This window comes from Aythya fuligula, chromosome 5 (genome assembly GCF_009819795.1).
Source record: "Aythya fuligula isolate bAytFul2 chromosome 5, bAytFul2.pri, whole genome shotgun sequence".
Lineage (NCBI taxonomy): Eukaryota > Metazoa > Chordata > Aves > Anseriformes > Anatidae > Aythya > Aythya fuligula.
In genome coordinates, this window is record NC_045563.1 from 37,793,556 (window position 1) to 37,806,348 (window position 12,793).

Consider the following 12,793-nt stretch of genomic DNA (forward strand, 5'->3'; position numbering starts at 1 on the left):
TGTTTCCTTGTAAAACATCATTTGTCTGTATCCACCTGTCGTCCATTGTCTCTTGGTTAGACAGTAAATTCCTGGTGGAGAATTATTCCAGATCTGCATGACTCCTAAGCACCTAGAATTCTGGTCTGTCAGGAATTTGCTAGGTGTTATGGAAATACAAATAACAAAAATAAAATGCCAAAGTAAAAAAAAAAAAAAAAAAAAAAAAAAAGCCAGACAAAGGGAACAGGAAACTAGGTCACAAGTGTGACTTTTCCTTTGCCACTGAGTCCACCTTACTCATGTCAGTGGTTTGATTGCCTCAATCCATTGTGTTCGCTCTGCCTTGGAGCTGGCCTGCATATAATAGTGAATGTCATTTTTGGTGATGATTTTGAAAAGGTTGCCTTGTACATTGCCCTTCACTCCTGCAGAGAGAAAAATGTGACAGATCAGGAAAGTGCACAGAGAGCTGCTTTGCAGTAGGTAGGATCTTACTGGAGTTGTACACTGGAGAGATGAGCTCTCCACCAGTTTGTGCAGTAGGTTAGATTTGTTCCTGCCTATCTCTGGGTTCCTGTTAGTAAGGAGCTGCATTGTTCATCATGGCCCTCCATCCTGGACAGCATCTTTTTTAAGGCTCTGTCTGTGTCTTCAGAAAGATATTCCCTATTTGTGATCCACACATTGTGCTTACTATAATAAAATAAACTGCTTTAATAGCAGAAACACTTACTTGTGAGGTTGAGGTTCTAGACAAATGCTTAAGCTAAGCTTATACTCTAGCAGAATTGGTTTTTATATTGCTGTCTTTAGGTCTCCTCTACATCTGGATTCTAGCAGATCCAAATGAGAGTACATACATGTGGAGAGGACACATGAATAAAGGACAGCATCAGGGGTGCCTCAAGACTTTGAGTTCAACAACACCCAAAAAGGCATTTCCTCTTTGGCTGTTAACTCCGAAATATTAATCTATATCTTGAGACTTTCTTAGTCACCTGACTAAGAACAGTCCATAAAAAAAAACAAAAAACAAACAAACAAAAAAAACTCAGGATATCCAGAAGTAACTCTAAAAAAATTCCTTTATGGGACAGCCCATCAATGTGGGGATGTCTGATGACATAACTTCTCTCACTTGCAAAGGAGAAGAAAAGCTAACCCACTCATTCGTACACCCAGCCATAAACACAAACCCACTCCCAAAGACTGTGTTATTATAGCATAGGTATATAAGTAGCAAAGTCTAGAGGCTCATGCTTTACCTGCTGGGACTCCATTGTCCTCCAGAGCTGAGACAAGACAGCCACGGAGAGAAAATCCACCTACTGGCTTGTTTTCTTCCTGCAAAGAAAAGGGAAATGAGGCTTAGCTGCAAAATATCGTAATTGGAATAATTTCCCAGACCACCACAATTATTTTTATGAAGGTGGAGAAGTAATGCCAGTCTTTCTGGATACAAAACATCCAAGTCACAGAAGTCAGAACATGTAATTAAATGTATTACTATTTTGTTTGTGCCTCAGACGTTTCTTTGATGTTATCTGGAAAGGGTGGAGACCAATTAAAAGCACAAAAGGTAGGCTAGCAATCACATTTCAAACCTATGTGCAGTTTTATCAATAACAACCCATATTAAATATATGCATATACACATACACACTTCTGCAAGTTTTTAGCTTGCAACTATTCACTGAGCCTGTACGGAAAAAATCTGACCATTTTCACTAGTAGGCTGGCTCTTGTGTCTGAACTCTAGACTCCAAAGTTCAAGTTTCTAGCATTACAAGGGCAAGTTACAATGCAAAACAAAAAATCCCAACAATAACAAAAACCCATGCCCAAACCCCAAACCAAAAGAGACCCCACACACAAACAAAATAAAAACAAAACCCACACAAAGAAACAGGCAACAAAACATGAACCAGGCTCATAATTTCTTCTCACTGTTATGCTGTTTGTGTTTTCTTTAAAAATTACATGAAACGTTGCTATAATGTATTCATCTTAGTGGCCTCTTGGGCTCTGCAGTAACCCCATGCATCGGGGGCTGATGGATTCACATGCCCTTCTGGCTCACTCTCGTTGTGATGGGTTATATCCTATAATGACAAACTCTACTGTTCCTTGAGCACATTTAAATCTGAGTGCCAGAAATTCCTGTAAATATTTTGGGATCAACGAGACCCCATTCAGTGTGGTAAAAAGAACACAGGAACTCCTAATAGCAGAATCACTGTCAAGTGATGGGATGTCAGCCCAGAAACACCACAGCCCAGAAAGAACCCCTGCAGGATCGTGGTCCCAGACTGTGTGGGTACAAGCAAAAGAGGAACCCCTAAACTGCTGCTCCAGAGATAAGGAAAGGGAATCTCAGTGAGGAAATGATAGGCAGGGAACACAGGGATAGAAAATCATACAAGGACAACCTCCTAGAGTAAGGCCAGAGAGGTCTTATTTCCCAGGACATCAACAGAGGAATCCAGGAGATCTGGGAGAGAGAAACATTTATAGCATGACTGTGTTGTCTTTTCATTATAATATTTAGGTCTGGAAGAGGATTTCTGAGGGTACCAACTCCACACTCACATACCTTAGTGGGGTCATAGTAGTGCAAGAAAGCGGGATCAGCTCTCAAAACAAATTTCCTCACCTTCCAGTTTTTCCTCTTGTGTCCCTGCAAAATGGAAGAATTAATGTTAACACCAGTAAATACCTCCTGCAATTGTCACTTTCCTGGAGGCTCTATGGAAGGCCTAAGTAGGTACTGAAAATAGAAGTTTTGCAGACAACAGAGAAAAAAAAAATGTCATCTTAATAACTCCCAGGATTTTCTGCCTAACATCCTTCTTCATAGATTGATAATTTTTTAGTCTCTCTTTTCTTGTACTGAAAAATCACAGTTCCTCATACAAAGATCCAGAATAAAAATGTGATCATGCAAGGCAGGCAGGTTTCCTTCTGCAGGTGGCTGTGTTATGCTGTGAACCAATGTGATTGATCTTCATCTTGCTTGTGGCAAGGGTCTAAAACTAAGTCTCGCAGTCTAAGAGTTGGAATCCTGTAAGCAATTACCACTGACAGGTTAATTACACTTGAAGAAAACAGGACTCACCCCCAGCAGAGCATCTGTGCGTGCATGAGTGACTGTCCACAAATTAACGCCTACTTCATGCAAAAAACAATCTTCCCAGCCTTGAAGTTTGGCCATGGCCAGCAGAACATCATAGCTGCTTGCACAATCCCAATGGGATAGGTGTGATCGGAAGGACAGGGGATCCACTTGGTGTGAATATAACAGCTCCGGTGGAGTTATGTGTGGGACTTTTGTTTTCAGTATTATTTTATACCTTTCAGTACGCACTCAATATATACAGAATATCCTATTAATCCTGCAGTAGCAGCAGGTTCCATAGCTCACATCCTTACAGCCACACACTCTTCACTTCATGATCTCTGATAACCATGTTGATGGGCAATTTAAGTCTGCTGGGCACAACTCCCCAGCCATGCCTGTGTAACTCTCATTCATTCTCCCTGCAGCCATAAGAGCTGTCATTTTTCTTGCTTCACAGTGAAGGTTCAAAGATTGTATTTACCTGTTTCACTAAGAATCCTTGCTTCACAATCATGCCACTTAATTCAGAGATGTTAAATTGTAGCTCTTCCTTGGAGCTGAGCATTTTCTTACTGCTCTCAGCCTGCAAACACAGAAAAGATGGCTCCACTTTTATTTTTAATCTTAAGGACAAAGTTCTGCATTTGATTTTCCTTGAGCTGTTTTTAGTGCTTTTTTTTTCCCCAAGTGAATTCTCTATGGCCTCTGTTAAATGCAGACACAGCAGTGCCAACGGCTACTTTTTTAATGCCAAATTACCTTATTAGTACATCCTTCCAAATCCATGTAGATTATTATTATTTTTACAGCAAAAGTACAAGCACTAACACTACTGAAAGCCCAGAGCAGCCCCTTTAGTGCTTGTTTTCACAGCTTACATATTTTGCCTTTGTGTGCGTGCTGTGTGTCCTGCTTCAGCACTGCCTCAAATGAAATCATAGAATCATAGAATCATAGAATATCCTGAGTTGGAAGGGACCCTTAAGGATCATCAAGTCCAACTCTTGACACCGCACAGGTCTACCCAAAAGTTCAGACCATGTGCCTAAGTTCACAGTCCAATCTCTTCTTAAATTCAGACAGGCTCGGTGCAGTGACCACTTCCCTGGGGAGCCTGTTCCAGTGTGCAACCACCCTCTTAGTGAAGAACCCCCTCCTGACGTCCAGCCTAAATTTCCCCTGCCTCAGCTTAACCCCATTCCCGCGGGTCCTGTCACTAGGACAAATGCCTCTGCCTGTGGTCAAATGCATGACCACAGGCAGAGGAGCTGCCTCTGCTGGCAGCCACACCACTTACAAACATGTACAGCGCGGTGGAGTCGTCAAGGAACTGCTCCGAGAGGTCGCTGTAGCGCATGGCCTCGATGCTGCGGGTTCCCACGGGCTTGGTGAAGTTCTCCTCCATCAACATGGAGGCCAAGGTGACGGCCTCAAACCGTGACACAGCAAAGCTGTTGGAGATGAGCCAGTCCACCAGGGCAGAGCCTGCAGGGAGAAAGGCAGCCCTCAGACCAAGGCAACCCACTCTTCCAAGGTGAGACTAATGTCTCCTGCCATAACAGGCCTTCCTTTGACGAAACACTTTGGCACCATCACAAAGGTTGTCAGTGAAGTGCAAGGTTGACTGAAAGAGTGGGATCCTATGTATGCTTCCATATATCCACACAGCAAGAGAGAAAGGTGTTGGACAATTCAGCTGCACCAGTACTTTCCAGTGGGCCATAACTGATCCCACCATCAAGCCAGTGCAGTGGCTCCCTTGTCCCGGCAATGTGGCATGTCAGATGTGAGGAAGCCCTTTGTCTGCAGCAGGCATACCTGTGAAGGTCTCTTTGTATCTGTTGCCTTGCTCCAAGTTGCGGGTCAGCTTAATTCCAGTACTGCTGTCACGCATTTTATCCACTATGTGGCTGTAAAAGAGTACACAGGACAATGTCACTTTAATAGAAAGTCAGGCAGAAATTGTCACATGCTTCTGTCAGTGCACAGGATGTCCTAATGATTACCAGCATAAAGCTTGGAAACAATCTGGATTAGTTTAGTCCTGAGTTTGTTGTAGGAAAACTTTATTCTCCCGATGCATAACACTAAAAAAGACGCCTCATGATGTATCTTTTATTTTAAAGCACTTCAAATTGGGCTACAGTCAGACTCCTTTAACCATCTCAACACAAATCAAATTCATATCATTTTCCTATTTCTTAACAGAAGTTCTCATTTAACACGATGCACCCTGGAAATCCTAGCCTGGATTCTGGCTGTCAGCTTTGAAAGCTCACCAACATGGCACGCACAGTTATCACAGTCTTGTTGTGACCTTACAACTTGCAAGGTAATGCATCTCCTCAGTCAGAACACCTCTGCAGCTGGCTAGCTGCCTTCAAGCCAGCAGTGGCGTGCCTGTGCAGAGCCCCTAGACACCCAAAAATGAGGGTCAGGAAAAAATGCATTCCTGTGCCCTGACAAAAGTGTGTGCAAATCCCGGACAGAGCAGCCAGTATAGAGGCTCCTGGCCATGAAGGAGCAGATCTGTGCAGAGAGAAGCTTCCCTTGACCCTCCCCGTCCAGCAACTCAGGTACTTTGCAGACTACAGTGACAGTGGAAGATGAAACTAGAAGCACTTACTGCAGGCTGATATTCTCCAGCAGTTTGAAAGAATTCTTCATTCTGTGAAGCTCTTGCACCTGCACTGGGTGACCAGCATGAATGGCTCCGGTGATGTCCAAAGCCCAAGAATCTCGCTCCTCTCTGGAGCAACATTCAAGGAAATAGTCTGTGTTGGTTTTTGTCCTTAATTTGATGAGTAGCTGTGGGGAGAGAAGTGCAAAGCAGTAATAATATTTAGCATCAGTAATAGCATTTAGCTCTTGTGCTCCACTCGCAATTTGCTTCTTTCACCACTAGCCCAAGTGACAAATTAGTGGGATATGGCATCCCTCTGGGGTAATACTGGCCTGAAGGATGCTGGATACAGCTCATTTTTTTGGGGAGATTCTTTTATCCTTAGATCCCTGGGTTTTTGGTTACAAGCACGGTTTGTTTATATGGAGATAGTAATTCTTGAAAGAGAGCACACTGCCCAGAAACAGGATGACACAGGAGCGTGCTGCTGACTGTGGAGTTTTCACATCCAGATCTCTTGCTTATCAACAATGAAACTCTCACTAGGCTCATTCTTCCATGAGATGTACTGAAATAGTCAGCAATTTACACAGTCATTTCCCTTCTGGCTCTTCTGAGGGGAAGTCTGCATGACTGCTGCCCATGGCTGAGTGGAAAAGCCCAGGAGGCACTTTCCTTTCCAAAGCCTTTTTGCTGCAAACTTTCCACAGCAGTGAGGACCCACTGGGAAAGGAAAAGGGAGTCTGACCTGTCTGCCTGAGAGCCCTGTGTGAATACAGACAGTGTTTACAGCCTCTACCATAGATGATAAGCTGTCTTTTTTCCCCATCCTTCTCAGGTTTAATTGAGCTGCTCGTGTCCCCTGTTCACATATTGTTGGGATGATGCATTTGCATTTATTCTTCCATGTGTGTGAGGCTTTTTTTTCCCTTTTTTCTTTTCTTTTTGCTAGTGACTGCACCTCAGATTTCAGCACAGGGAATGACAAAGACACAACAAGGCAGTTAACTGCTAGTCCTGGTTACATTGCAAACAGCAGTTTCACTTTTAGTAAGGCCTACTTCTGGTAACACATGCCTCAGTGATGTAGTTATAGAAACCAAATAAATCAGGAGGAGAGGAAAAGACAAGAGAGAAATTAGAAAGCGAGTGTCAGCAAGAAGGGATACATTTTTCTAGACATACCGGTCTGTTCTCATATTCCAAGCATGGACAAGTAATAGTGCAGCCATCCAAGAGGATCCTGCCCTTTGGAGAAGACTCCTTCTTGCCTCCTTCAAATTTATAGTACAGGAGCTTATCCTGAAGCAGAACGAACCACCTTACTTTCCAGTTATGAACGACATGTCCCTAGAGGGGAAGAAATGCACATATTAATACAAGCATTGAAAAATGTGTGTTTTCTTTTTTGTTTTCATGTAAATACCATAAGCCAATAGGGAACCATATGAAAAGAAACATGAGAAGTCATCGTCAGTCCTGATTTCAGCTCTCCCTGAAATACACATCTTTAGCAATGAAATAACCCAGTTCCACCAGTGTAAAAACAGGAAGCAAGAACAGAAAGGTGCTTTGCTTTCTCCAGCAGAAACAACATTCTTGCTGGCAAGAACTGTTTCTTGCAAAAGCTCATAAGAATTATCTCAAAGAGCCGTCACTTGGGTGCGTGACCGCCTGCTGACAGCAGCGGGCAGGAACAGGGCTAAATCTGAATTAGTGAGTGCGTTGGTGTGGTCGGCAGCTCTAGGAGACAAACCCTTTCTCTGCAGTGCCCTTGAGTGTTCATCTGTTTTGTTCATTGTCATTTTGGTTGTGGCTGTAGGTGCCAAGTGGTCCAGAGAGTGCTTTGCTGTGTGACTTGGCTGTTCATTACATCCCCTCCCGCTGCCAGCTGGTGCTTTATTTCTATCCTGCCTACCTCCAGCTTCCTGGGCTAAAACGCTCCCTGTGCTACTGTTTTTTGGCAAACACTCTCTTTAATGGCAAAAAACTGAGCAACGGCTGCTGTCAGGTACGTCCTGGGTTATATGGAACAAAATACCTCTTCCTTCCCCTCCATAAACAGCCCCCGGCTGTCTTTTGCCCAGCTGCATGGGAGAGCGAGCTGAGCGAGGGCTGGCTTCGACAGGCTCGGTCCTGTCCTACAGGGTCAGGTCCCGCCTCATGGTGCAGGAGCTGCCTTGTGTTCCTGCAGACGACGATGGGAGCATCACAGCCTGCAGGCAAAGCCCGGGCACAGGCAACTCTGACACCTGGGAGAGGTGGGCACGGCTAGGAGGAAGGAACATGCAAGGTCCAGTCGTGGCAGGAATCAAAGCTCATTAACTTGCTATGAGTAAAGGGGAAAACCAGCAATTTCCACAGAAGTGGGGTAATGAGTCTCTAAAATCCAGGGCATGTTAGTTCTAATGTCTGCTAGTCTATACTCAACACAGTTAATCTAGCTTGGTTTTGTTCTTCCCTTCACCTTCCCCACTTTTTTACCTGGTGCACACTCCCTTGTCCACTTCTCCTTTGCTACAGTTCTTTTCTTTCTCACAGATTTCCTTTTAGAACGTGACATTACCTTTTTTTCCTTCAATTTTACCTGTCACACATTGCACTTATACATTATAATACATAATTCAGTCATTTATAATGGATTTATACTTCCTCTTTGCATCTGCTCTTCTTAAGAAATCCATTTCCTCTACTTGATCCCATCCCTTTACTTTATTTTTTTTCCCCCCTCTGGATCTCATTCACTCCTCCCTCAGTGTCCTTTATTCATCTCCTTTCTGGCCTCCTTTCTATCCAACTGCACACCTCGGTGCTGGTGCACAGCCAGCCAGCAGTCACAGCTCAGCATGCTGACGACACCCCTTCCTCTCTCAGACACAGTGCCTCGGCTTCCCCTCTCTAATTCGGTAGTCACATAAGAGACACAGAACACGACGGTAGCCCAGAACCCAGAGCAGGAGCTGGGGCTGCTCTGCCCTCTCCGTGGAAGGGGCAGCAGGGCATAGCTTGGATTTCCCGCGCCCCGCAGCCGTGAGCCCTGCCAGGAGAGCTCCCGACAAGAGTTACCGTCGCGGTAGCACCAGAAGCAGATACGTACTGTAGGAAAGCATTTCCCAAGGCGTGGCAAAGCTTTGAACAAACCTTTGAATTGCACTTCAAGTGCACAAAGACCATATTAGTCACTGAGACGGACTTGGAACGGAAAGCTGCTCGTTCCCCCTGCACCATTGCCCTCTACTAACTGATTCGATCCCCTGAGGAGAAACGCTGGGGAAGGCTGAAAGCTGTCATGCTGTCTTTCAGTTGATTTCTCCATGTTTCAGCTGAAAATTTCTTACAGTGGAGCTTTTGGGGTGTGCAAGAAAAGTTGTATCAGATACATTTCCATATTCATATTGCTCTCACCCTCTTTAAAAAGAAAATCTCTTCCCCATCCTTTCACACACCCTGCTCAGCTCTCTGCTTAAGAAGGCACAAACTGTCCTGAGAGACTTTCCAAACATCTCCCCTCTGCCCACCCTCCTGTGGCCACTTTCCCTGGTGCCACGTAGCCTTTCACCAGGTACTATTACTTTTGTGTGCCCTTTGCAGAGGTGTGCCCTAGGTGCAGATGTACCGGCTTTCCACAGACTGAGGCAGCAACACTGATAGCTCGCTCACTTTCCTCTGGGCAAACGCCAACATGGGGAACTGGATGGAGGGCAGGTAAAGCCTGGAGCTTCCTCCACAGGAGCCTGTAGGGATCTGGAGGAGCTCCTCAACCCCTGTGCTCAATCTGCTGCCTTGCCAAGAGCCCTGGCTCCATCGGGTCCCCTCTCAGGGGCTGTTTCCACCTTTGGAGAGCATCGCGCGCAGGAGCCCTCGCGGCGCTGCCGCAGCACCTACCCGTTTGACGAGGAAGCCCTCCTTCAGCACTCCAGCTGCCTCCTGCATCACGGCCAGCCGGCAGGAGAGATGAGCCCCCGCTGAGAAGAACCCGATCCCTGGCAGTCTGTCTCTCTGCACGTGAGGAGTTCAGGCAAGCTCATTTTTCTCCGCGACCCTCCTCCTGTGTGACGTACTCTCCCTTCCCTTTTTTCTCCCGCTCTGTGAGACATTAGTTAAACATTGAGCTGGCTCTGATACATTACCTGCCCTGCGGGGAGGAAAACAAAGGGAAGTCTAAAAAGGATCTCAAAGGGATTTCATAGAATTCAGTATAGTAAAAAAGCCACCCTTGAGTGACTAAGCCAAGGTAAGCAACAGCTTCACAGTGACAAAAGAGGTGAGACACAGGAACTGCATAGGAGGGAGAAGCAGAGTTATAAAACTATCTCAGAAAAGTCCACTCTATGGCATAAAATTTCTCATCTAATAAGCATATCTTCTAGGGGTTCTACAGATCAGAATACCTCGAGTGTAACATAATGAATATTATAATTACAATGAGAATTTTACATATCTTAAAATAATTATATAGTAATTTATTTTACCAAAGAAGCCCAAATGTCTCCCAAAGCCCACTCTACTTTCAGTAATCCCTGGACATGTAAACCAAGATTCCCAGATATGCCTACTTCAACCGAATATCCTAAATCTCTACGTAAGCAACTACTTGGGTTTTCAGAAAAGTGGTTTGATAAATAAGCCCAGTGCAGGAACCTCTTGAAAATCTTGAGAGCTTTTGAAACAGTGCCTTTTCTGTGCCTGAATATGAGCTCGAGGTGTTTTTTTTTTGTTTTGTTTTTTTTTGAAAACCTCAGCCATGATAAATCTATTTGATAAGTCTTGAAGAAATAAGCCAGTGTTAGTAACTATTGCAGACAGAGCTGCTGTGTATAGTCTTTGCTGTATTGTTAGCATTCCATGACTTGCAGCCAATTTAAGGTGATATACGTGGATAAAGCTACAGACTGTGATAAGAAAAATGACGTACAGTAAAACAAATAACAAAAGCACTTGTTGCTATGCACCCACAAAAAAAGAGTCCAGAGTTCTTAGGTAAGACAAGTTGACTCACGTATCTCAGTCTTTGCATACTGGATCAGATTACTGGTCATACTTTCCTGTATTGAGGAAAAGGAACAAGCAAATCATTACCTTATCTTTATATTATTTTTCTAATTTCTAAGGAGGAGGGAAGAGTGAGATACCAAAAAAGGTATTCAAACATGACAACATGCTGGAGACTACCCAGAGAACAACTCTGCATAGACCACAAGAAATAGTGTGTAACTGAAAACTTTTTTTTTTTTTTTTTTTTTAAATCCATTCCTGTATAAACAGAGAATATGCTAGCTGAGGTTTCAGAAGCAGCCAACCCACATGAAGTGCAGAGCTCCTGCTATACTCCCTTTGCCACTTTGGAAAGGGAAGGCAGGCCCATGACAAGCAGTTGTGTAAGTCAGTTCACATTTAGCTGGTTCTTCAGGCTGTTTGAACTGAGTTCAGTAAGCTTAACAGCACACCTACAGGATTAATTTTTCTTACAGGTACTTCGTGTTCTCAAATATAGCACTATAAATTTTCACACAGAAAAATATTTTTGTGACCTGAAATTAGAAAGTAACATTTTCACCTTTTTTTTTTTTTTTTTTTTTTTTAAAGAATGATCTGTCTCTGTGTATATGCATAAATGTATACACAAATAGAAGTATGTACAGAAGTGGAATCTTGGAATCAAAACTGAGGAAGTCAGCAGAAAAAAAAGTCTAGCTCACTGAATGCCCCATATATCAGAATTAAACTAATTCCTCTACAAACCTGCACTGCTCCACCACTGTTAAACTTCAGGTAATAACACACGAACAAGTCACAAAAGGAAGCACACAAGGACATGACCAATACTGAATCAAAGAAAAAAAACCTTGAGTCTAAGCAGACAAGATACATTAACACCACATTTGTTTCCTAGACCAGCACACTTTATACAACCAGCTCTGGGAGTAGTGTTCCACTGTACTGTACTTGAGGTTTGACTTCACATTGCTTGGCTTGTTACTGCAGGCAATCCGTAACAAGGTGGGTCAGGTAATTCCATGCTAGTGAGGACAGGCAGAAGCTTGCAGGGGGCTCTCGCTCAGACAGTGATTTCAAAATTACACAATAACCAGCCCTGGTCGAAGATCTGAGCAAGTGAGCTTTTTTTTTTTTTTTTTTTTCCCCAGCATGCAGACCACCCACAACACTACAGAAGTTTCTTGGCAAAATTACTACTAGCAATGAAAAATTTTATTCTCAAACTGCTGGTGAATTTTGAAGCAAAATTTCCCTAGCTGGTCATTAAACAACAGGTTTCGTATCAGGTTTATTTATTTATTTTTTAAATACAGATTTTTTTAAAAAAATTCTTCAATGCTTCTAAGCATTCTTTCAATACTTGGGACTTTTGTAATGTACACATACCCACCCCCCATTCTATAGAGGTTATTCAAGGCTAACAAACTGCCCATATATTACTCTCTGAGGTTAAGTAAAAACAGATTGCTTGGCTTTGTAGGAAAAGGGTCATATACTGTCAAATGAGTCAGTAGATTTGGGCTGTCATATTCAGGTATGTGCTGGGAAGGCAAGTTCTGGCTTTCAAGTCTTTTGGTAGAAAAGGATGTGCTTCAAACCATGTAAAGCTAGAGAGCTATAGAAAACTAAGTCTTTGGTGGGAATTGAAAACCACTGAGGAGGACTGTTTCATCAGATCCATTTTACCAGGGTATTTCCTAAATGCCAGCATAGTGTTTTAACAAAATAGTACAGCTGAGCAACTGACAATTTTTTTTCCATTCAAAATGACCCCAATATACTTTACACATTACAGAATTTGCATCAGCATGATTAGGAATAGCTATCTGTAGACTTCAGGACCACAGACGCAGGGTTAACTGGAAACACAGACTGTGTTGTTTCATTACTCATACCTCCAGTTTAGTCCCCCACGAAGCTAACAATCCCTGATTAGGAGAACCTGCCCAAAGGACAATCCCCATTGCATGCTCTACAATTTCCATTAATATTATAATGTGAACAGCATCACACAGGGGATTACATATATTCAGCTTTTCCAAAACAGCTTCTTTAAATGTTAGGACTTTGCC

General features: G+C 43.4%; 1 protein-coding gene across 1 annotated transcript; it reads right to left on the minus strand.

Annotated features, from left to right (window-relative positions):
* Nucleotides 1-217: 217 nt before the first annotated feature.
* Nucleotides 218-10,924, minus strand: PLEK2 (pleckstrin 2). The gene is made up of 10 exons (XM_032187644.1): nt 10,723-10,924; nt 9,609-9,809; nt 6,909-7,073; nt 5,727-5,908; nt 4,919-5,010; nt 4,398-4,585; nt 3,582-3,683; nt 2,576-2,659; nt 1,248-1,326; nt 218-407 (listed from the first exon to the last, which is right to left on the minus strand). Exons 2-10 carry the CDS (start codon nt 9,654-9,656, stop codon nt 280-282), a joined length of 1,068 nt encoding a protein of 355 aa, XP_032043535.1. The 5' UTR covers nt 9,657-9,809; nt 10,723-10,924; the 3' UTR covers nt 218-279.
* Nucleotides 10,925-12,793: the final 1,869 nt, after the last annotated feature.